This window comes from Epinephelus moara, chromosome 12 (genome assembly GCF_006386435.1).
Source record: "Epinephelus moara isolate mb chromosome 12, YSFRI_EMoa_1.0, whole genome shotgun sequence".
In the NCBI taxonomy this organism is placed as follows: Eukaryota; Metazoa; Chordata; class Actinopteri; order Perciformes; family Serranidae; genus Epinephelus; species Epinephelus moara.
Window position 1 is genome coordinate 29,290,797 of NC_065517.1, and position 26,152 is coordinate 29,316,948.

A 26,152-nucleotide genomic window follows, 5' to 3' on the forward strand; every position below is an offset into this window, starting at 1 on the left:
TTTTGTCAACCCCCTCTCTGTGTCTCTGTGTCACCCCACTCAGTTCAATGTGGCCCTGAAGGCTACACTGAACGAGGCATCGTTTAACAATATCAACCCACTTGTTCACTCTCGACGCCCCGCAAGTCTTAAATTAAATGTTCCCCTGATAACAGTTCCAAAGAGAGGGTCCATGTCCATATTGTATAAAATGAACCTGCCTGTTCTTTTGCAGGACCCCATGGGACCAGAGGACCCTACCAGCCCAGCGGTAGGTGTCTGCCTCTACACACTGTGACATCAAAGTCAGATTAGAGAAAAAATCTACTTTAAAACAAATTGTAGCCAAATAGATCTTAGTGATGTATCTCACATTTCTGAGCTCAGTTTGATTTCTTTGGTAACATGTTCTTCTTATTCCCATTGGACATGTGGCATAATGCAATCAGCATGCCACATAACATTTGATAGTTTATGTACTCTGCATCATTCATGTTTTTGCATCAAAGTGACTAATGGGAAAGACAGTTTTGGAAACTGGTCCAGTATTAAGAGAGAGCGCTGCGTCCAGCATCCACAACTAAGGCTACAGTGTCAACACTCTGGGCATGTGCACATCGTTAATTTACAGCCACTGAAAGTGCTTGTTTTTGTCACTGACAGGATCGGATTGTTATTATAAGTGTCTGACAACATTATGGAAAGGATCCCTACAGAGATAGACCTTTTTGTTTAAGAGTAAGATTCTTTTTGTTTAATCAGAAACAGCCTTGAAAATGCTATCAGCAAACCCACCAAACTCTGTTTAAATAAACAGTAATTTTATCACTGTGAAACACACTTTATTCACAGTTAACAGAGACAAAATTAAACTCCCAAAAAAATGTCTTAGTTTGTCTTTTCATTGTTCCAACAATCACTAACTGTGGTTTGGTTGAAGTAAACCTTTAATTCACCCAGTTAGATGTGAAAGTATGCTGACTCTATACAAGCTAAAATGACCTTTTATTTAAATGGAGTCCGGTGGGTTTGGTGATAGCAATTTGGGGGCTGTTTAATGGTAAACAAAAAGGTCTATCTCTGTTTGGATCCTTTCCATAATGGTGTCAGACACTTAGAATAACAATCGGAGCCTGTCTGTGGCAAAAACAAGCACTTTGAGTGGACGTTCACCGATGGTGCACATATGCCCTGGGTGGTAACATTGCAGCCAGTTTCATCACTACCAGCTGCAGCCCCTCTCACTTAATACAGGACCAATATCAAAAACTGTTGTTCCTATTAATTAGGTAGAAACAAAAATATGACAAAATCAGGTCCAGGTTGAAAAATACAAAAGTAACCCTTTAAATTTCAAAATGCAAAAAAGATAAGAAGGTGAATGTTTGTCTTTCTTCTCCACAGATAAATATATGATCCAATGAAAGAACTTTTCCTTTAAGCTTTGTATTAATTTTTTTTTTAGGTCAAATCTGAATTATATCATAGAACGTAAGTTTTATATTCAATTAGTTTTATCAAAGAGCCAGAAAACTAGCTTAACGGCATGGCCAAACACAAGTTTGACACTGAATATATTAAACTGTGTGGACCTTGAACTAATGACTTTGGAGAAATTTGGACCCAGTGGCTGGACCAGCTGGGAACCACTGGTCTACAGCATCTTGACAGTTTAGACAACAGCATTGTTTTGTTTTCTAGTTCTCATCGATTCATCTTTTTCTTTCTCTTTAGCCCCCTGAAGCTGACACAGAGAACGGTAAGTGCTCAAAAGATATTCACAAATTCACATTTTATTCCGAGTCAGTCTCAGTACTATAGTCTCTGTTTAAACCCTCCTGTCTTTCTTGTCTCTCTCTTTCTTTCTCTGTCTCTCACGTTGTTCATTTATCTGACCTGCAGCACCCCCAGAGAAGCCCCCACGGCTCACAGCACAGGTAATTTTATCGGTTCATTTCCTGGATTGTAATATCTTCTTATCGCACCAAGAAGACCATTTAATTTTATTAGCTTTGATTTTTAGATAAAGAGAATTTATAATGAACTCAGTCATCTCAAGAAAGTAAAACTACCCTTCAATTGAAAGGGAATTAATGCCACCGTGCATGTAAAATAGAGCCCAGTTATCCTCTGTGTGAAGTAATGAGGATGAGTATATTAATTATTAAAACACATTGTTCCCTCTCACTCAGCCTGCACCCACAGCTGAGCTGGACCGCTCTGATGACAAAGTGTACCAGTACGTCATGGACCTGGTCAAAGTCGTTGTCCAACTCAAGAATGACATCACAGAGTTGCCACCGGAAAATTATATCACCCTTGTGAAGGTACAGCGAGACAAATGTCAGTTTTTCACTTCAGTTTTACAGCATGTTGCTGCTTTAACTGCAAATTGAAGGCGTGTGAACTGTAATAGAAAACAACCCTCCTGAGTCATACGGCTGATTAATCCTCTGCATTAATCTCTGCCCACAGTCTGTTGGGATGGCTTTACGAGACCTGATTCGCAGTGTGGATGACATACTGCCCACCTTACACGAGTCTGTCAGGACTGAGGTGCAGTATATTGTCTGAAGCTTGTTTGCTGTCTTTTCTCATCACGTTACTCTTTCTCTGTATTGATTTTTCTTCCCCGCAGCTTGTTTGTCCCTGAAACAAAAAGTGACAGAACTCCTCCTCAGACACAAAGAAGCAAAGAGGAAGTGACCATGTCATGTTTACTATTCTGAGGAAATCCAAAATCCATAGCTTGCATATTAGAGCAGTTTCTACAAAGCTGCATTTATCAATTTATCAAATAGAGAACAATGATTTTTTTTTTTTTTTTAAATCTGATGCAACACCAGCTGATATACACAATGAAAGTCAACAAAATGTATGTTGAGGACCATATATGTGGTGTATGTGCTCTATATAAATAACAATATAATGCAGACTGGTTAAATCAACACATCCCTGTAGCAGTTTCAACCAAAACATTTATGAGCTTCACTAAGACAGTGTCCATGTCTATTTATTAGGGGTGTAACGGTTCTCAAACCAAACCAAAACAGAACTCGGAATACCAATGTCCACGATCACTGTGTCATGGTTACGTCTTCCATGTTGCATTTTTCTCCACGCCTACCCATCCTGCTGCCCAGGTTAAGCCTGTTCAGCTTTCACAAACTCACGAGGCAGAGCTTTCAGAATGACTGCCAATAACCTTGAGATCATAGACCCTCCAGGTAGAAAGTAGAGTAGAAATTCGGGTTTCGGGCTCGAGCCCAAAACTGCTGCTGTGGTTTGGGCTATAGTAATAAGAAGTAGGTTTTCAGTTCCTTTACTCATTTTCCAAAACATGTCCCCTCGAATTCTGAAGCAAACTGTGGATTGGGTGAATCGTTACACCTCTGCTGTTTATTTTGATTACACAACATTATACATGTGTGTTTAAAGGCATTTCTAACAGCAGACATTTTGACTTAGTAGGAAAAGCTCAGGTGTTACTAATAACATGAATGATGGTCCTCTACATTCAGATGTCCCAGTAAGTCATGACAGTGTGACCGAGTCAGTATTAAGGGGTTATCTCTGGGGGACAACTTTTGCACACTTCCTGTGCTTAAGTTGTGATCTATAAAAACAGACTTGATGGGAGAAACTTTGACCCATGCCTACCAATATTTTGGAGACAGGAAATTGGAGATGCAGATGGTGAGGTGGAAGCCAGATTGTAGAAACAGTCCAATATTTTTTGGCGCATGCCATTTTTGTCGTTTGTCTCTAAGTACATTTTTAGTATGGATCCTACATAATGTTTTATAAATGAAACCCGGGGTCTGAAAAGAAGAGCCAATGTGGAAGTGCCTTAAACCTGAATTCTTTTTATCGGCCAGCAGGTGGGGACTCCAGTGGATGTAAAAAGTCTAATAGCACAGACAAATCCAGGGAAGTATTGGAAGAAAATAAGTCACCATTCAGGCCCCCAAGGAAGTGCGCCAGGGTTTTTCATTGTGGCCAAACAGTGGAATTACAATTTATGGGTCCGTCCTGTAATTCCCTGTGGCCCAAAATGACTTTTTCCCATTGACTTATGTGGCAAAAGAGACACCTGTAAATCAGTGGATAAACACCTTAAAGTCCCATAATATATTGAAAGTCTAGATGAGTGTGGACGTAGTGCTGATCATCCAAATAATTATATGCCTCATGAGCCATTGAGGAACTTTAATTGGAATGAATGGCTCACGTTTAAATGCGAGCTGCCCTAAGAAGTGTATGATTTTCTACTTTTACTTTCTATGTAGTGTTACTTTTGACAACATTTGGACGAACGTAACAGCTCTCAGCTGCTCTCACCAGTGGATGACGTCACAGTAGCTATGTCCACTTCTTTTAAACTGTCTATGGTCAGCATGTTCAATACCAGGATCCTGAAACTGAAGCAGCCAAATGAAATTCAGCCATTATTCATACCTGTGCTTTTCCAACATGTCTTCCATGAAAGCAGCCACCTAAACCCACTCATTATGTTTGTTTCCTGTCCCCACAGATCGAGGGCACCCAGAAGCTGCTGAACAACGACATGGCGGAGCTCATCAGCAAAATGCGGCTGGCACAGCAGAACGCCATCACCTCTCTGAAGGAGGAGTGTAAGAAACAGATGCTGGCTGCCGCACACTCTCTGGCTGTGGACAGTAAGAACATGTTGGACGCTGTGGATCAAGCCAGAGTCAGGGCCAACTTAGCCAAGCCGGTGGAGCCCTAGTAGACTGTAAGTTCTCATGTGCAGTGTCAGGTTTTTTATGCAGATTATTCAGTAGTTTCCTGGACTACTGGAGTACATGTAAAAACGTATGTGTTTCCAGACGAATGCCCTGTTCTGTTTTCTAAAATATAAAACTCAGAAATTCTAAAAATAAATTGATCGTAGTGTCTTTTATGGCGTTTGGATCAGGCAGCCAGCACAGCCAAAATGTTCACCACTGTATGAGAGAGCGCAGGCCAGAGTGAGCTTGATGTCATCGAAAGCAAGTCAAGAAGTGTGGCGTGCAACTGAACACACTCCCCTATGCAGAGCTGCCTGTACGTCACAGCCTGCAAATCATTTCTGCCTGAAGTGCCTTATAACCGAATCAAATCCCAGCATCTGCAAACAAATTTGTTTGAAAGAAACTGCGTCAGTCTTTGAACTGCAAAAACATAGCATCACAAAATGCCAAACGTCGAGCTTTTCTGAACATTTATGAGTTATGCAGTGATCAGAAAAGTAAACCGACCTTCTTTGTCTTTCTTTTTTTTCATAAGGAAACCTGTATAACTGCGGTCACGTCATTTCCATGGGCACACTGAATAAATAAGGCTGTACAGATGCTGTGAAAATTAAATTATTCACCTTTTTTTCAACTCATCCTTGCTATTTGTGCTCAGATGTCAAATAGGGTCTGAAAAAGTCGACAAACGTCTGGAAATTTGAGTCTGGAAATGTGAATATCTGAAATGGAACATGTCTATGAACTTTACAGTTTACACATTAAGCAAATGATTCACATCGGTCAGTCAGAAATAACATTTGCACACAGGTGAGCATTTTTGTTGTGTCAAACTGCTTAAATTAAGGCTGTGACCGTTCTTCATCATACCTGTAAATGTGTCTTAAGTTTAAATAAGATGCTACAACTCAGTGGATACACACAACTTGGAATTAAGTGGTTGTGTGCTCATTAAAGATGTATGTATACTGAAATTGATGATGATCTATTGGCAACACATTTACGGTGTCAGACACTTTTCATTCAGTGGAAACTGTTCTCATTTGTGATTGGAGAGTTATTGACTTACTTCAGTATTTGTCAACCTAGACCCTATTTTCCTATGTTTTTGTGTCTAAGTGAGTAATGGAGACAACCATTTTCTAATCTGGTCCCATATTGAGAGAGAGTGCTGCAGCTGCCAGTTGCCAAACAGGCTGCAAGTAACCTTTTGGGGCATGTTTGCACTGTCAATTTATGCCTCCTAAAATGCTTGTATTTGCCACTGACAGGCTCAGATTATTATTCTGAATGTCTGACAACATTATGGAAAAGATCCCGAGAGTGATAGCCATTTTTGTTAATGACTAAGATCCTTTTTGTTTTAGAAACAGTCGCTATTGCCAAATCCACCAGACTCCATTCAAATAAACAGTAATTTTATCATCGTAAAACACTTCATTCAAAGTCACCGAAACAAAATAAAACTAAAAAGAAACAGTCTTGGATTGTCTCTTCATGGCTAAAACAATCACCAATACTGGTTTGGTTGAAATAAACCTTTAATTTCCCCAGTAGGATGTGAAAAAATGCTGGCTCCACACATGCTAAAATTCCCATTTATTTAAATAGAGTCTTGTTGCCTTGGTTTTAGCTGTATTTGATCAAACAAAAAGGATCTTACTCTTTAACAAAAAGGTCTATCTCTGTAGGGATCCTTTCCATAATGTTATCAGACACTTTCAATAATAATCTGAGCCTGTTATGGGACAAAAACAAGTACTTTTAGTGGATTTAAATTGTTGGTGCACAATTGCCCTGACACACGTGACATTGCAGCCTGTTTCGCAGCTGCCAGCTGCAGCGGTCTCTTTCAATATTGGCCCAATTTAAAAAACTGTTGTTCCCATTAGTCACTTAGACACAAAACATTGGAAAACAGGTTGCAGATGTTAAAATATTGAACTCACCCTTTAATTATCTGTTCAGAAACTGAATCCTTGTAAATATAAAATGTCGTTTTTACGCAGAAAAAAGTAATGCAGACTAAAACACAATTACATGGTTTACTCCCTCAAACCTGTCAGCAGTGACCTGAGTGAAATGTAAAGATGCCCAAATTGCCATTCAACTGTTTGAAAGAGTTTTATAGTAAACATATATACAGTTCCTATCTCAAGTTTGACTCTGATGCATTATGTTAAAAAAAATGATGAGATGAAGACGACAGTGGTTCGGCTAATGGATTGTCAGATATGTGTCAGGTACTCTTTCAAGAAAAAGGTTTTTGTATCATGTCCATTATCATTATTATAAAATATCAAATTCTAGTATGTAAATCAAGTGATATGCAAATAAATATCATGATGTATATACTACTGTACATGCCTGTTCATTTAAACATATCTTCTTGTTGCTGTTGAATATTTAACCCATTTAATCCCACCGGTCACCATAGCAACCGCAAAAAAGTTTTTGGTCATAAGGCTCTGAAAATGTTACTGAATGATGTGTCAATGCATTTCCAACAAATACTAGAATAACAAAGGGTCTCAATCACATATGTGCAGTGTCACATGTTTAAATTGTCACATGACCAGAGCTGTTAACTTCCTGGTTGCACCATGTGATGAGGATGGCTGCATCAAAGCTCCCAAACAAAAGGTTAGTGAAGTTTGTTACGTAAAGATAGGACAGAGATTTTTGGTACACATTATCTTCGAGGTGTCTAGTATTGATATGTGCATTTGCAATTATTCAATTTTTTTCAGTGGAGTCACACAATTAGTGAACAGGTTGATGCACCTAAATGTACATGTACTTCTACACATACACAGTTCTTACTCTACCTAACCTTGTACTTGTCATTTTTTAGGTTCACTTTGAGTGAAGTTTTGGACATGTAGGATCAAGGCGACAGCCCAGACAAGGCACACAGCCTTACAGTTGTAAAAAAAAAAAAAAAAAAGGATGCTTTCTTCATTGATTGTGACAGCGATCAGTCAGATATAGACTATGAGGGGGGACAGGTCATTTGCCAGCCAGGCTTTACAATTCACATGCTGAACTTATGCAAACAGATCATGACAGGAACAACTTTATCAGTGATTATGACCTCCCCCTCCATACTGCCTCATTCAGAAGTTGTCGAATACTGCTGCTTTGTATTGATTTCTGTGTCAGACACCTGACGCCAAAAGCCACCTTTCATGGCAGCATGTGAAGCGGTCGAACGTAACCTTTGCTGTTGTTGTGATATGCTGATAGATATGCACCTATCAGCGTATGATACACTGCTGGATGGGGTCATATTGAAACGCTGCTACTAACGATGTAATATAAGGAGCAGGAAAGTCTGTATAGGGTGGGTAAGAGGGGCAGTGGACAGGTTCAACAAACCCTGGACTTTCACCCAGGAGCCAAGGGTTCCCTTCCCGAATGCTAAACCAAGATGTTTTTTTCTAAACCAAACCATATACTTTTGTTAACATCCAGGTGTTGGTAGTGCATCCTGGAGCGCCAACAGCAGACGCAGAAGGATACCTAGCACATCATATGTGAAAATGCTGCTGGTAACGACATAATATATGGAGCAGGAAAGTCCGTATAGGGTGGGTAGGACGGGTGGTGGACAGGTCCAACAAACCCTGGACTTTCACCCAAAAGCCTAGTGTTTGCTTCCTGAATGCCAAACCAAGATTTTTTTTCTAAACCTAACCACATGCGTTTGTTGTCTAAACCCAACCACGTGCATTTGTTGATGTCCCGGTGTTGGTAGTGAGTCTTGGGACGTCAACAGCAGACACAGAAGGATACCTAGCGCATCATATGTTAATGTAAAAGGCCACTGACAAAGTGGTGATATGTGTATGTACTAGGGTTTTTGATACGTAAAGTACTCACTCAAATGTGGTAGAGCATTCTAGAGTTTTAAATGTGTTAATAACTGAGTTGGGGTATAAAAGAATTTTGATGACTTCATAGGAGATGATGTTAATTTGGTCAACAAATGGAAGATACACATTATCCCACTGGACACAATTTAGACGGAACATAAAACACTTTTTTTTTTACCTACTTTTCCATGTAAATGTAAAAAAAAAAGACTGATTATTTGAAAGGGTTATCAGTGACAGATGATTTGGATAGTTGTTTTGTCTGGGAAAAATTTGGGATTAAATCTCGGAAGGACGACTGGAGGAATGACCCAACCTTATGTTGCTCTAATGTTGCTGTAATGTTCACACCACTCAATAACAGGAATATAGACAGGGTACTGAGGGTTTAATTAGGGGATTTATTTCATAATATGATCATTCAAAAATAATTCTAATCATGGCAGCACAGCCAGAAAGAAAAACCTGTCAAAAAAAAGGAAATTCTTCCCAAACCAGCACAAATGATCCCAGATAACGTGTCCAGCAGATTATAGACTCCCAGTATAGCATGCCACTGTTGGTCCAAACCAAAAGAAGTTGTAAAACATATAAAGTAGAAGCCATCCCATATGAGGTGGAAGGAAGTTTTTCAGTTGGACACAAACTCAGCATCTCATTGCTATATTTATTTTATCCATGCTGAAAAAGTGTGGCTGAATCACTCTGTCACTGTGGCAGCCCGACACTTGGATGACTCCGGCAATATTCCCCAGAAGATGAATCCTGATGACTCTGGTTATTCCTGAATATCTACTTGACATTTCAGGTTATGACTGACTCCTCTAAATGACTTAGAGCCAAGCCAATGCTGCTGACCAGTGTAGGACAAGTCACTTGGAAAACATAACCCAAGTGATTGCTTATTCGTAATTCAAAATATAATCACTTTACTAGTAACTAAACACTAACAGTAATTAGTTACATTTCTTTCCGTTACTCAGCCCAGCTTGTGCCGACACTCCAGAACTGCCACACTCACACAGCTGATGCCACGTCAGCTGAGGCGTTGGAGGTATTTAGCTACTGTCCATTAACAGCTCGACAGTTCAGTCAGTGCTGTTACTGACCCCAGTGTTACTAGTAAATGTAATGTAATCAGGTTGCTAAACTGAAAACTGTAATTCCTCAAACAGCAGAGAAATCTAATTACATTGGTGTAATGCCTTTCCCACAGTGATGCCATGCTGTTTAACAAGCAGTTCTATGGAGTCAGATCTATGTCAATGTTAATTAGATCAGGCATTCGGAGAGTGCAGACCTGCTCAATCCCGCAATGTCAACAAAAGTGAAAAATAATTTTTGTTTCCGCCCAGTAATTCAGATCTTCTCCAGAATTCTTTCTCGGCCCTTCCATCAAGTTGCAACAAAATCCGTACCTGTACTTTTTCCAGAATCCTGCTGACAGACAGACAGACAAACAAACACATAACCTCCTTAATGGAGGTAATAAATGCACATAGAGGGATTCACAAATGTTTTTTTTAATTATTTATATATAGATAGCCTGGTAAGACCATACTAATGATGTGAGCTCAACATCCTCTTTCACTTTCTGTATCAGTCTGGCTCCGCTGCCATCCTAAACCCTTTCTATAAATTAAAATCCAGTAGGGCCAATCATGGAGCCATACCGTAGTTGATAACGTAAACAGCCAATCAGGAACTGGGTTGTGGTTGATGACGTAAAATGCAGGCCACAGCTTGTAGAACAGTAATGGCGTCTCCTGAAGCCAATAAGCGCTAACTCTAAGTGACTTTGCACTCGTGGAGTTTCTCTGAGGAAAATACTTTTTTTTTGTTCATCCAACTGGATGTGGCAAAATTGGCTCTGTTGGTGATAAAGATGTGTTCTGTTATGCTGATTGGCTGAAGGAGTTTGTCTGTAAAGGCGAGAGCTCCCGCCCACTGAAAGTGTTTGAGGCGGCACCGACTCCAGACTGATGCAGAGAGCGAAACAGAATGTTGAGTTCACATCATCAGGATGGTCTTACCAGGCTTTATAATGACTCTCTTTACAAAAAGATTTTTTTGTGCACACAGAAAGTTAATGTATATAAATGGAAAAAAATCCACCTATAGTAAATGGAAAGGTTCAGAAATGTATTCCTGATGCAAACCCAAAAATTTCTTGTAATAAATAAATGAAAATTTCAAATATATGGATTTTGAAGTATAAGCAATTTTCATAAAAAATAAGGGTTGTAACAGGTTTTCATGGTAGTGTAACTGTCTCAGAAAATATCATGGTGTCATTATATGACCATATACAGTATTACACAATCATGGTTTCATGGTGTATGGCTGCAACCCTATAAAAAACATATTTGTATGTTGGTACTTTTACATACAGACTGTTGAACCTGCATTTACAAACTGCCCATCATGTGTGAACTTTACTGCATTACATATATCTTAAACAAGAAATATTTGTTTGTCAAAAATACATTTGTGAACCTTTTTCATTCCTATACAACAATAATTATTTCTGTGCGCACTGAAGATTATTTTTGTGGGGAGTCAATAATCACAAAATACAATTGTGAATCATCTGCGTACATTAATTGATACTGAGACTGATCTGACTGCATACATGTTACACGAACATGCTAAAGAGACAATTTACCAAACATCGGCATGTTAGCATACTAACATTAGTATGCTAACATCTCAAATCTTACATGTTGCTAAACATTAGCATGTTGTTGCCAACTCTGTGTATGTTAACATGCTAATTTTAGCAACATTACAGGTGAGGCTGAGGAAGTACACCTGAGGCTGACAAAGTGCAGCTTAGACAGATGAAAGTGACGAGCTGAGTCTGAGATTCTTCCAAAAATGGCCACTGAACAAAAAATAAACCCTTCTGATTTTTGCCCTGCTCGTAATAAGGCCCTAAAATAAGCAAACTTTTGGTTTGGTGGTGTGTAAAGAGCGTTGTAGCCTCATGAGGCCGCAAACACAGTCTTGAAGTAGAGTTCAGCTACATTTTGAATGTCAATCTTCACTAACTAGCGGTGGTTATGGAATTTTTTCACACCTTCTCACGAGAGCTAGATCATGCCAGCTAGCCAGGGGGGGAGGAAGAGGCCGATGGTCCCGAGCAGGCACACGATAATGAACATCCACAGGAAGATGCGGTCAATCACCATGGCGACATACTTCCAATCCTCTTTTACCTGTGTAGAGTCAAGAGCAACATAAAGGGACAGAGAGAAGACAAGAAATGAAGAAAACATTTCACATGAAATTCTAATTATGAAGTTCATAGTTTGTGTGTTAGCAAACATTTGGTCATGTACTCCTCAGGCAGAGAATTCCAGAGCTTCAAGGCCTTGATAGCAAAATTCCGGTTACTTTTAGGGTGTTTTTTTACACTTGGTCGTTTTCAGCCCTCTAATTGGACTCAGAGCTGTTACTCAGCATTTTTTGCGCATATATGAACTCAGACCCCTCTGAAGTGAACCGAACTCAGACCACATCAGGAGGTGGTCTGAGTTCGGTTCACTTCAAGTCTGCGGTGCGGTTCACTTAACCTTTGATTTGTATTTAGCCCTCTAGATCACATGCTGTTGCACTGGGATGCTCGAAAAAACAGACAAAACCAAGTCAGCCTGTAACACTTGCAAGGACGCAGGATGAGGAGTAGTTTGGTCCACGGAAGATACTGCACGTCTCCAGATGTGAAAACAAAAAGAACTGAGTCCCTTTTCTGTTGGTCCACTTTAAGAGGACTGAGTTCGGTTCATTTAAAAAGGACTAAATGTGAAAACACCCTTAGTTACCAGCCCTAATCTAAGGACCATTAGTAAGGGTAGACTTGAAGATCTCAGATCACGACTTGGAGCATACATAGTCAGAAGATCAGCTATATAACTGGGGGCTAAACCATGTTGAGCTTTAAAAGTTCTTGAAAGAATCTTAAAATCAGTTCTGTTAACTGGCAACCAATGTAGGGAGGCTGAATTCAAGGTAACACAGCAAAGAAGCCAGTTGTCATTTTCTTGCCAGTGTGTTTTCTGCTGCCCTCTACAGGCCTGGAGGGTGCTGATGGGGGATAAAGGCCTGGCCAAGGGAAGACCAGGTGCCGCTGATTGGAGGCAAATCACTTTTAATGTTTGGCCTTTGTTGCTGCTGCCTTTTGTGTTGATTTCATGCTTATACTAAGCTTTATTTAAAGATCCTGGAGTCTGGGATTAATCAACTTCAACTCCAGTTTTGGACTTTCTTTGTTTTGCTGCTCAAAGCCAGTCAGTATTAATCTACAGAAGTTCTTCCAATCAGCCGCCACAAGACAGGACAAGAAGTTGCAACACACGTGGTGAGTAACTGATATATAAGTGATCATTTTGTGGGTGAGGTATACCTGTAAGTGCCGTTCTTTTGGTAATAGTGGTTGTGATGTTTCATTGATACTCACGCTGAAGTCAGCGTCTTCAGCCCTCAGATGGTCTGCGATGTAGTGCACCCCTTCCAGAGCGCGTATAACACTTGGTGAAAGCAGGAATGTCGAGTCTGACACTGTATTATCAACTTTAGTTGGCCTCTGAGTAAGATTGACTCTACTCCCTGTTAAAAGTCTGTTCGTCCCTGCAGCCGCATCCTGTCGGTTCAAGCTGTTCTGTGGGTTTTTCTGTTGTGGCGGGGGAGTCGACCCTGGCGGTCTGGGCGAAGGAGGGCGGAAGGAGAAATATGATGTCAGCGTCCCCAGCTCTAAATCCTCATAAGAGCTTCTCTCAGGGTCTTCTGACGTGGTCCCCTCTCTTAACCAGTTCGCCGAGGTGCTGAGGCAGTTGCCAGATTTGTACGAGGCCATCCGGCACTGCCGCCGCTCCAGCGCCGCTTCCTGCTGCAGCAGCAACAGCCTGCGACGCCGGCCGTCTGGCGCGGGCCGTCGCATGAACAGCCAGCGTGGGATGAGGTCCAGGAAGACGGAGTGGACCCAGCGGGGCATCTTGTGAGTGCTGGGAGAGCGGTGGTGCACGTTGAGCACAAAGACAGTGATGACGATGGAGAGGGTGACGAAAATCATAGTGAAGAGGAGGTACTCGCCGATGAGCGGGATGACGAGGGATGTGGAAGGTATGATCTCAGTGATGAGGAGGAGGAAGACAGTGAGGGACAGCAGCACGGAGATGCACAGGGTGATCTTCTCGCCACAGTCTGAGGGGAGGTAGAAAACCAGGACAGTGAGGCAGGAGATCAGCAAACAGGGGATGATGAGGTTGATGGTGTAGAACAACGGAAGCCTCCGGATGATGAAGAAGTAGGTGATGTCTGGGTAGATCTCGTGGCAGCAGTCATATTTCTTTGTGTTGTACGTCCCCACAGCGTTAATGATGGCCCATTCGCCGCTCTCCCAGTAGTTGTTCAGGTCCACAGTGTTCTCAATTCGCTCCAGGTCGATCTTGGCCTTGTCGTACGTCCAGGAGCCAAATTTCATTTTACAGTTCTGTTGATCGAAGGGGAAGAAGGTGACGTCGATGCTGCAGGAGCTCTTGTAGATGGCAGGAGGGACCCAGCGGATTTTACCAGTGTGGAATAGGTGAGCTTTCGTCATGTGGGTCACAGCAAACTCACCGTCAGCACTGGAAAAGGAGAAGTTGGTGAATTACAGTATGAGACCTCAGTTCACCCTAAAATAAAAAATCATAGTTTTCCTCTTACCTGTAGTGTTTAATCGCAATCTGGATCATTTTGGTGTGAGCTGCTGAGTGTTGGAGATATCGGCCCTACGCTGGGTTCACACTGGACATGGAAGTGCCCCGATTTATTTATTGTCAGCAGTCACCTGGAAGCGCATTTCTCCCCGCCGGTCACCAAGTGATTCTGCTCAGTTTTAATCACATGTAGAGCTCTTTCTCTGTCTGCTTGTGTTTGTGAATGCGTGTGTGTGGCTCTGATTGTCTCTCTGGCTCTGACGAATACGTCATCATCATTTATCACACTCAGATCATTTATATCATATTTAATATCATATTTAATACTTCACTTTATGTTATCTATAATACATTTGATACATTTTACATCTATAAATCAAACACTCCACTGACTTTTAAGACAAATCTTAAGACGTACGTGTTTTCATTAACCTTTGGCTGTTTGTAGTAGTTTTAATATTTTAGTATTTTATAATCTTTTTACATAAGTACGGTAGTTGTACTCACCCTTGTTATATTGCTATATATTTGTGTGTCATTCTTCTAATTTGCTCAGTACTTTGGTCAACTGGTGTTGTTTTTAAATGTGCCTTATGAATAAACTTGGTTTGATTTGATTTTAAGATTCGCTCATGGTTTGCGGACAAAATAGACCAGACGCTGAAAATATTGCTGCAGATCGCAAGCCAACTAGGGCATTCGGCGCCACACCACGTCCAATGTGAACAGCCCAGGGGGTGCTCCATGGAAAATCATCCCACTTTGCAGCGCTTCCACATCCATTGTGAACTTGCTGTTAAAGATGTCTGCCTTCTCTCTAATAAAATGGAACTAGATGGCACTCGGCTTGTGGTGCTCAAAATGCCAATTTTTTTGTTGTTGAAAAACTCTATATTCTGTCTACTAAACTACACCCGCTAACCATATCACTGTGAAGAAGGAAGCGTGCATCTACTCATGGATGATAGCCTCATGCTTGTGGCAGCGTGACATGTAAACATTAATGGCATCCTCCTCAGCTGAGCTGTAACGTTAGCTAGCTCAGTGGTGCTAGGTGAGCTAGCAGTAGATGTACGCTTCCTTTTGTGCAGTGATACGGTTGGCGGGCAGTGGTACTGTACTGTACTTAATTACAATTTTGTGGTACTTGTACTGTACCATTTCATGCCACTTTATACTTCTACTTCACATCATCTCAGAGGTTAATATTGTACTTTTTTATTTCACTACATTTATGTGACTTTAGTAACTTTGTAGATTAAGATTTATAATACAAAATATAATTAATTAATAAATTATGATATATTATTATAGATTGGACTACCCAGCAGTCTTTTCGAAATGAGCTCCAACTTTACCAGCTGCAACATTAAAGTGATGAACACCGCAACAATCAGTTATTATTTATTATTCTGCATGAATACTTTTACCTTTGGTACTTTTAAGTATTTGTTGATGCTAATACTTCTGTACTTTTACGTAAATCACATTTTGAATGCAGGACTTTTACTTGTAACAGAGTATTTCTACACTGTGGTATTAGTACTTTTATTAAGTAAGATCTGAGTACTTCTTGTGCCAGTTTTGGTGGGTGTAGTTTGGTAGAAAGAAAATAGTTCCTACATGAAACTGCTCACAACAAGGTCTGTGGATTATCTTGAGTAGCTGGGTCATGATTTCTGGAAAGAGACATTAATGTTGAATTTTACAGATGTATTTTTTTGGTGCTTTGAGCACCACAAGCTGAGTGCCATCTAGTTCCCTGATATCGGAGAGAAGGCAGACAACTCTATGGTCAATATCTCCAACACTCAGCAACTCACATCAAAACAATATGTATTTTTGATTTTGGGTTGAACTGTCCCTTTAAACATCAGAGACTAAAATAGCAGGAAAAACATACCCTGCTTCTTCTAACCCTTTTGCTGAAAAAATTATATTTTCCTTCTTACTGCGTGAGACTACAGAGTGTCTTCTCATGCAGTGGAAAAGTATTATGATTCTCCAATAATGATCTTCTCCAGAAATCTCCCCTCCATTCATCGCTTTAATGGTGATGATAGCGTCTGCTGAAAACGTAATGATGTCGTTATCATTTCATCAGTTTCACACCTTTTTTTTTTTTTTTTTTAAAGATTCCTCTCAGATTGTGATTACACTGGCTCGATGGAGCAGAACTCCATCATCAGCTCTCTGGGTTTAACCTTCATGAGGTGGATTTAGGAGAATGGAGAGGGCACTGACAATCTATTTCACAATAGATCCACACTGAAGCAGTACATGTATGAAGGTTGTCTTCATTTTAAAATAAATAACCTACATTAACAGAGATGCACAAAACAAATGCAGTGAGGCAGGAAGAACTGTGTCAGTTATATCATATTTGCCTGTTTTCCAGTGTGAAGGTGCAGACAATTTAACAGGGGAGCAGAATGTTTTATAATCACTAGATGGCGCCATTTTCATACCATACACTATCCAGCAAAGAGGCCAATTTATCATTGTTTGAGTGTTTCTGCTACTCTTCTCTGAAGTTTGTCTGCAAATATGTTACAAGTATCCACTGTGACACTTTATGAAAAGAAAAGTCATATATTGACAGTATTATTGTCAATTCTACATCAATATAATCTACAAAGATAAACTGTACTTGAAGTTTGTCGCCTGAACCCTTTCAAATATTAAGATGTTTCACTAAAATAAGTTCCAGGTGGTGGATCAGATACACGCTGAATTAAACAGCAACTCTTGTTTACTCCACATCTCCACCAGTTCCTCCTCCCGATCCACAGTACAAGAGAACTGAGACTTATTCATGTTATTGCATTTCCCCGTTGTCCCCTCCATGTTTAATAATAATAACAATAATGCATTTTATTTATAGGCGCCTTTTAAAGATAATGGATAATGTACACCGTCCAGGATCATAGGAGCACGCCACAGCTCTTGTAAAACTCTCAAGATTTTATTCTGACATTTGAAATTTTTCGGTCACAGTGAAGTCACTTGAAAAGTCGTCTGGTGTCAGGTCGTCATTAGTCTTAAATCACACTTACTTGTTGTAGAGGACAATATCTGGTACCCATATGAGCTCTGACGGGACTCTTATGGACGTCACATTGTCGTAGTCTGATGGTCTCCAGCGAAGTTTGTAGTCATTCCACTCCTGAGACATACAAACATGTTGGTTCAGAGTTATGATCCTTAATGATCATAAAAGTCATATAATTCCTCATAAACTTGGTCAAATGAGCCCTGCAGCATCAGGTCTTCATATATTAACATTTCATATCACCAAAACTCCTCTGAGGAAATAAAATCTTAATAATAAATCGACACCGAAACACATTTCTCTGACCTGTTTAAGCCACACGTTGGTTGTCATCATTTGGTTCTTCTCGTCCTTGCAGACAGACAGACGGAGAGAGAGTGAGACACAGAAACACAGAGACGAGTTAAGGCTGTCAACTCAGGCCAGAGGAATCTGTGAGAGAGGTTCTTGGAGGTTTGTCAAAGCAGACCCAAATATAGCTCGCAGCAACTTGACTTCAATAACTTGATGGATGTGAAGTGTTCTGTAACAGTTTTTTTCTGTGACAGGGCAGAAGGTGCATAATCTAGTTTTCCTAAGTTTGTTTTTGCTACTGTATATGAAAATAGCAAAACATACTGTTAAAAAAACACACATAGTGTAAAACTGTAAAGAGGCTTAAAGTTTCAGTGTCAGTTTTGGTCCGTATGGAGGTGGTCTGGCTCACAGGATGTAGACTGTGGGAGTAAGCCTGTCATTGGCTGCTTATCTCAGACGTCAAAATCCAAGGCGCTACACGAAACTGGTCACGCAAAGCCCGACCTATCACCACACTTCATTTTAGTGCTTTACATCAACCAACAATTTCTGAGCCCGCAACCTACACGCTAAAACATATGTAAATGTTTTATGGGGAGTTTTCTTTTAGGATTTATCCATTATAATGCCAGAGCTCGCCTGCCCACATGCGAATATTCCACCAAAACAAGATCCCTCCAAACACAACCTGTGTGTTCCAATACCTATACTACCGTACTACAGAGTATGCCGCAAAAAAAGATTTAGTATGTCCCATAATATAAACATAACTGTTGATGTAACTTCACTGTCACAAATATGATGCTAGAATCTACAGTCTGTGCAGTTATAACTTTAAAGTTAAACTACATACATTGCAAAGTAACAACAGCAGAGCTCTCGGGGTTGATCTTCCACTCTGGTGAACTCAGTAAGTGGCGTTTGTTTTTATCTCCAAGGTAACGGACATAAAAGCAAGAGGGTCAGGGGTGTAATGTAATGAGACAGTAGTATGTCGCGATTGTGTGCATGCTGCACGCAACAGTACGTACCTGTTAAGGGCAGCTGCAGTACCTACTAAAAGTAAAAAGAAAATGATTGCGATTTGGAATACACCCTATTTTGCTGGAGCACCGTTGCTGCATCCCCAAGAATGCTTGCCCTGTGGCACCCTACTGTGCTGGGATTGACTGGTACCATGATCTCTGCCCTCACTACCTCCGACCTTGACAAATGTACATGACGAGTACTAGCCAATTACAGCAAAGGGTGGGACTAGGTCAAACTAGGAGACTAGGGGGAAAATAATAACGCTGCATTCTGGGCTCAGTGGTGCCCAAGACAATTGTGATTGGTTTAAAGAAAAACAAACAACACAGTGTTGGTTTATGATAGATTCAGCCAGATGTTCAGGCCATGCAGGTCAGGCTAAGACTACTATAGGGAGTATTAATCATGCTAATGAATGCTCTAGGAACACATGATTGTACTTAAAATAAACTGAAATGCCCTCTACTCAATCTGACCTTGAAATTTGTAGCGTTTTGTTTATTGTTTGCAATTATTACATAAAAATCTGTCACCATGTCACCAAAACTAGCTTGTGTTTAGAGGGACAGTTCGCATCAAAATCTAAAACACACGTTTTCCCTCTTACCTGTAGTGCTGTTTATCCATCTAGACTGTGTCGGTGTGAGTTGCTGAGTGTTGGAGATATCAGCCGTAGAGATGTCTGCCTTCTCTCAAGTATAATGGAACTAGATGGGACTTGGGTTGTGGTGCTCAAAGCGCTGAAAAAATACACCTGAAAAACTCAACAGCAATGTCTCATTCCAGAAATCATGACCCTCCGTGACCCAGTTCCTCCATTTCATGTTTCTATTTTCTACCAAACTACACCCGCCAACCGTATCACTACGCAGAAGGAAGTGTGCATTACTGCTAGCTCACCTAGCATCACTAAGCTAACTAATGTTACAACTCAGCCAAGGAGGACGCCATTCATCTTCACATCTTACGCTGTAACAAGCATGAGCCCTTTTGTCCATGAGTAGATGCATGCTTCCTTCTGCGCGGTGATACGGTTGGCAGGTGTAGTTCGGTAGAAAAAATAGTTCCTACATGAAACTGCTCACACACTGCTCATCCACAGACCTTGTTGTGAGCAGTTTAATGTAAGAACTATTTTCTTCTACTTAACTACACCCGCTAACCGTATCACTGCACAGAAGGAAGCGTGCATCTACTCACAGACAAGAGGCTCATGCTCATTACGGCGCAAGATTTAACCATTAATGGTGTCCTCCTTAGCTGAACTGTAACATGAGCTAGCTCAGTGGTGCTAGGTGAGCTAGCTGTAGACGCACGCTTCCTTCTGTGTGGTGACACAGTTGGCGGGTTTGGTTTGGTAGAAAGAAAATAGTTCCTACTGTTAAGACTCTGACTTGGAATCAATCTGCAGCCTGCGGGACTTTATTGAAGACACAGCATGCAGCTTCAAATACCACAACAATGAGACAGCCCTCAGATAAACATCATACATAACTTTCCATGTGTGTGTATGTGTGTGGGTGTGATTTCCTGCAGTTTCCCAGAACTTGCACTGACTTTCATCTTAATATTCGGTGTTTTACCACAACTTATTCCTGCCACGGAAACAATACCTGTTTTCCATCACTCTTTTTGTAGAATTCTCCTCGGAGTGAGACCATTCAAGGTTACTCAGTTTTAGTAAGCATGTTTTGCTTCTAACTTGACCTTAAAGGTCAAATATTTCTAGGCCTTTCTGCCACTACACTACATGAAACTGCTCACAACAAAGTCTGTGGAATATCTTGAGTAAACGGGTCATGATTTCTGGAAAGAGACATTGCTGTTGAGTTTTTAAAATGTATTTTCTTTTGGTGCTTTGGGCACCACAAGCCGAGTGCCATCTAGTTCCATTATATTTGAGAGAAGGCAGACATCTGCCTGTCTCATAGCTCCAACACTCCAGAGGAAAAACATGTATTTTTTATTTTTTTATTTTAACTGTCCATTGAAATATCCCCTCTATTAATGTACCACACGAATGGACAAACATGCGTGACAACTCACCACATCAATGAGCTGTGCTATGGACAGTCCGAACTTGACGATGACCACATCAGTGATGTTTGGCACGGGTCTCGACCACTTGTTGTAACCGGCGAACAGCGTCTTGAAGAGCTCATCCTCAGCGTGCGAGTGGGTCTTCTCATGGCAGAGAGCTGCAGATACATTGATTCTTTTAATGAAGAAAACCATCTTCTCTCTTTTAGCGTTAAACATTTATAGAGCACAGATTCGGTATGAGAGTAATGGAATTTATAAATTGGTCACATTTATTCAATGCTGCGCAAATGAAATTCTATTAAATTTCACTACCATCTTTTTTAAAGATTTAAATATGCATTTAATAGATCCATTAAATATTTCTTGGAGCTTCTTTTGGAATTGCAATATGAGGTTTTTTAACATTTTAATGAGCTAACATGGAGCTGTTAAAATTACGTAAAGTAACTGATGTTGGTGCAAATGTCCTTTTGACATTTCATCAAGGTCTGGACAGTTTTAACTTGTGACTCTGTTTTGTTGGCATTCAGCAGTTCATATTTAATGGTATGACAACGACTGCATGTTAAGTGAGTGGTGTGGAAGAGGACAGCGGCGCAGTATACAGGGATCACATCCATGTCCTCTCATCCGTGTCTCCTTTAATCCTCACTTAACAAACAGTAGTAAATCAGGCTGCCATGATATTGTAGCTGTTGGGAGTGAAGGTGAACATCTCATGTTTCAGCACAGACTCCAAACATCTAAGACCTTTCTTGGTAAAGTCTTATCGACTTTTCCACGTCGTAGCAAATCTTTTGATCTCTTGATCTGAGCCCCCCGTGTGGGTCGTCTGCTAAAACCTCTGGAGGTGAGCATGTGGAGGCCGGGGAAGCAGCAACACCACCTCAGCTCTTTATCTCTCAAATGTTATTATTATGTATGTGCTGCTTCACAATGAGAGGTGGCTTAATCCAATTGATTTTGAATATGCAGTCTAGACAGATTTGCGTACAAGCTCAGACTGAGTCACTGTAGTTTTTTTGTCTCTGCAGTGCAGGATGAATAGCATGGAAATGGACAGGAATCCCGCCCCTCGGGGATTACCGCTCCCACCTTCATCAATGTAGTCAGAGTCAATTACACACATCATTGCTTGCTTGTGTTAAGTGGAGGTGAGCTAATATCTCACTGGTGAAGGGTGTTTGTTGTCGAACTGTCTGTCACTCTGCGTTACAGCTGATGCATGAAACAATTAACTCAGTTTTAACTTGAAGCAGAGGGTGACACAAAGGTGTTTACAGTTGTGTGTGCTATATTATGACTGGGGCTGGGCAATATATTGACATTATATTAATATCGTGGTATGAGAGTACATACTGTGTTGGATTTTGGGTATCATGATATCATCAGTGTTGTCTTTTCCTGGTTTTAAAGGCTGCATTACAGTAAAGTGATGTCATTGTCTGAACTGTTCTAACTTTTTCTGTAGTTGTCTTTACCCACTGAGTCATTATATACACATTACTTCTGATTATTTATCAAAACTCATTGTGTAAATACTTTCAGAAAGCACCAATAGTTACACCTACATTATCGATGTTGAGATATTTGCCCAGCCCTAAACTGGAGTTTTGAAACCCATATAAGAAGCATCCCATTAGTCCATGCAGAACACTGAAGTCAAACGCTTGAGCTGTAGTCAGCCTGCTGACCGAATCATCGTTTCTAATCAGTCACAAAACAATCACAGCTCATTCTCACAACAAGGCGGTCCGTTTAAATGTGACTTCCTCCTACACCAATGCTGCCACACAGTGCTGCTACAACAGCTAGCAAAGCTTTGCCTCCACCACCCCAGCCTCCACTTTTCTAATTCAGAGTCCCAACATGACTCAAAGGTCAAAATGGTATTAAATGTCTTGCTTTGGGCCCACTCTTGTTTACCTGGAGTTGGCGTTTTCAACATTGCTCGTCTAATCCAGGGAGCATCTTAAGAGCAGAGCCATCACCACCATACGTAACTGTATTTCCATTTGTTGCAATTAATAGTTAAATCTGACAGAATTGATATTTAAAAGTTTTTTTTAATAATTGCTGATCATCAATTTTTGTCTTAAAACTTAAATACAAAACTGGACAAAAATGTTTTATAAGTGTCCCTTAAATTTGTTTTACTAAAGTACACCTTACATTTAATTTAACTATGTAACAGCACTACTATTGATAAACTACCCCAAGTAAACCATTGGCTTTACTAAATACAAACTTCTTGTTGCATATACTCCCAATATCGGTCTGGGCAATATGGAGAAAATCACATATCACGATTTTTTCCAACCAAATACCTCAATATGAACGTTGTGATGATAATACAGGGGTAGACTATTGGTGCTTTTCCAAAACATTTACACAATGAGATTTTTGATTAAATAATCATCAGTAATGTGGATATAATGACTTATTGGGTGAGGACAACTAACAGAACTGCAGTCTGGTCAGTTCAGAAAATGATGTCATTTTAAAACCAAGAAAAGACAACACCTTTTAATATTACAATATCCAAAATCTGAGACAATATCTATTCTCATATCACGATATTGATATAATATCAACATATCGCCCAGGCCTGTCACAATAACACTAATAAATGCAATTAGCCCAGTCGCTGGAAGAAAGTATTGGCATTGAAAGCTTCTGAAAACCATGAATATGTCACATTTGCATGTTTCATACTTATCATATCAACAATTCTAAAGTGACACAACATATAAGCTGACTTTTGTCATTGGGAATTGGAACTGATGGTGGGTGGCCTGTCAGCTAGGTGAGTCAGCTGTCAAGTTGCAGACCCCTGTTGGAAATGAACAACAATGGTTGTTTTTTGGCAACGCCTCATGGCAATTCAATCAATGTTTTTGGCACTGAACCTGGGCGTTTTTCACCGACACATTGCGGCTTTTGAGCCACCCAATCTGGTGCTTTTCACTGACACCACAGACCGTTTGAGCTACCGAACCTGGGTGCTTTTCACCGAGATATTATGGCGTTTAAGCCACCCAACCTGGTTGTTTCTCACCGACCCGTCTCTTCTATTTAATTGGCTTTTGTGCCACCAAACTTGAGTGTTTTAAGCCAAAACATGATCTTTTTCTAACCATAACCAAGTGATTTTTGCGCCAAGTTAACCACAGTGTGTTGAGAAATGTAAAGTTTCAATGTATCCCCAACAAAATAATGTACAAATGCAAGGTATGTGTGGTCTGCAAAACTGTACAACACAAACATTTTTTCTGGCGATTGGGTTGCTCCAATTAGCTAATGGCTGCCAATGTATTGGTCGTGCTCTAGTGTATAGAGTATTTGTGAAACCACATTAGTCATTCATTCTCCTGTTAGTAATCATATATTTATTTTATTTTATGGTTTTACAAAGGCATGAAATATATTCATTGTTTAATGTACAGAAAGAGAACCTCTCTTATAAACAATTATCTCGTCTCTATAGAGATGTATGTAAGGTTATGCTGAAGTAACGCATCACACCAAAGCCAAACCTCCAGAGTCTTTTTTTAAAAAAATCAATAGAGACGCCATCGGGATTACATGCCATTACCACCCACTCCCTCTGGACCTCTGTTTGACAGGGTGTAATGCAGCCCAATGATCCAACAAAGACCCTGAAACCAGACCTTGGACCACCTGCATCTGGCACCACACATGGATGCTTTGCCAAGGCCACATCATTACATGACCACCAGTGAGTTAAAGCTCTGACTACCACACTGACAAGTATTTACAACCAATAAGTGCTGGATTGTCCAGTGGAGAATAAACAGGTGAGGAGCTTTAATGTGCATGGAGTGAACCTGAGGGACACATGCGAAACAGTTTTAATGATTTATTGCCTATATGGTAATTCCTTGGCTTGAGGGTCTTTAAACAAAGAAAGCCTGGATGAATATTCAGATGAAGTCTCTGTGTAAAACAGCTGCCTTATGGATATCATGTTAAGTGACAATTTAGGTAGGACATAATTGTTTTAACAATAGTTTGTAAAAAAAAAAAAAAAAAGTGAGGCAGTAGACGTGAATAGTAAAATTAGTGCCCACGGTGCACATGAGCTCATCTCCTGCCATCATGAACTAATTTCATTCTGGCAAACAAGCAGGCACCAGAGACTTCTTATCTGTTCTCTTGACAGTCAGGGCGGCGCGCATTCATCTCTCTGCATCTGGGTAGGACCAGATGTGGGGCTTAAAAAAAAGAAGGGACTCCTGGGTGCCATAGATCAAAGGCTCCTGCCAGCAGAGACTTGAAATGAGATGACACCTCCAACATCCGGCACACTGAGGCCGTGCATGTTGGACCGTGGCCAAGCCCCCTTGGCGAGGTGTATAAAACACTGACCAGTTCAGATGATGGAGTCAGCAGCTTCTCAAGCCAGGGGCGCTCTCGTGAAATTAGGCTGTCAAATATTTAAGAGCAGAAAGTTCACTAAAAAAAACAACATGCAACAAATTTCCCGTAGGTTGGCTAAAACTGCAGTGAGGAAGCTGAACTCTCTCGGTGACGTTATGAGATGGCACGAGATCAAGCACCTGCACATCTGATGGCTGTAGCATGTCAAGATGGAGGGAGGGGACAGAGAAGCTACTGTGTTCATTTTAAAGCCTCTCACGTATCTCACAAGAACACATTATCTTAGACCTCTTAGTGAGCAGTTGTTTGCGCATAAAACTCATGGTGGAATTCAGGTGGAATTGATAGAGCTGCCCTGAGTTCCACTGTCAAGCTTGATGGATTTAAAGTCAAACTGAAATTAATTATTATCATCCTGGACACTGCTTCCACAAATATATCCACAAAAAGGTTGTATCCTCTTGAAAAAATGTGCACAGTGGATGCAGTATAACAGCAGTTAGGAGAATTTAAGTTTCAGCTTGACTTGTAGGAATTAATCCTGGGTTTAAACCTGCTCCAAATTCTGACTACAAATATAAATCCTGCTCTTGTCCATTGGTAGACTCACAAGTCAGTCTTTAGACGCTTTGCTTAACTAAAGACTGATGACTTTCTCCCTGATTTTGTGTTTAGATGGGCGGATACAATTTCAGAGTTTAAAAAAACTCCCTACGTTGCAGAACCAATAGTAAATCTGCAGGGAGGTCCTTCGGTGGCTCGCTGAACTCTTGTGCTTGTAAACATAGTCCGACTAGAAAGACGTGTAGCGGTACAAAATGGCTCAGCCACGCTCGCAGAAAACGCCGTCAAAGTTAGTGGATGTTTGTCGCATTTGCGGCGACACATTCTCGCCAACTAAAAGAAACAAACATAATCTTTTACAAGGCCATGACTCATCCGTCCGGCCAGACTATAGAGAGAATCGCCTTGTTGTTTACAAATACTTCCAGGTAGAAAACCAGCAGAGCTTTTAGCTATATA

The 26,152-nt window shown here is 40.6% G+C and overlaps 2 protein-coding genes across 4 annotated transcripts in view; one reads left to right on the forward strand and one right to left on the reverse strand.

Moving 5' to 3' along the window:
- Positions 1 to 7,087, forward strand: part of ptk2bb (protein tyrosine kinase 2 beta, b) — a 35,391-nt gene extending 28,304 nt beyond the window's left edge. For both annotated transcript variants that reach the window (XM_050058574.1, XM_050058575.1), the window contains exons 26-31: positions 215 to 250; positions 1,714 to 1,738; positions 1,882 to 1,916; positions 2,172 to 2,306; positions 2,455 to 2,535; positions 4,514 to 7,087. In XM_050058574.1, the coding sequence (XP_049914531.1) occupies positions 215 to 250; positions 1,714 to 1,738; positions 1,882 to 1,916; positions 2,172 to 2,306; positions 2,455 to 2,535; positions 4,514 to 4,729 (528 nt within the window). In that variant the 3' untranslated portion in view covers positions 4,730 to 7,087. The remainder of the gene's footprint in view (positions 1 to 214; positions 251 to 1,713; positions 1,739 to 1,881; positions 1,917 to 2,171; positions 2,307 to 2,454; positions 2,536 to 4,513) is intronic.
- Positions 7,088 to 9,000: 1,913 nt separating this feature from the next.
- Positions 9,001 to 26,152, reverse strand: part of chrna2b (cholinergic receptor, nicotinic, alpha 2b (neuronal)) — a 20,278-nt gene continuing 3,126 nt past the window's right edge. The window contains exons 2-7 of one of the 2 annotated variants that reach the window (XM_050058577.1): positions 20,732 to 20,883; positions 17,666 to 17,710; positions 17,364 to 17,473; positions 13,068 to 14,235; positions 11,688 to 11,826; positions 9,001 to 10,045 (exon numbers count right to left, since the gene is read on the reverse strand). In XM_050058577.1, the coding sequence (XP_049914534.1) occupies positions 11,701 to 11,826; positions 13,068 to 14,235; positions 17,364 to 17,473; positions 17,666 to 17,710; positions 20,732 to 20,883 (1,601 nt within the window). In that variant the 3' untranslated portion in view covers positions 9,001 to 10,045; positions 11,688 to 11,700. Of the gene's footprint in view, positions 11,827 to 13,067; positions 14,236 to 17,363; positions 17,474 to 17,665; positions 17,711 to 20,731; positions 20,884 to 26,152 lie in introns of both variants that reach the window. The other variant, XM_050058576.1, reaches the window with a different exon arrangement.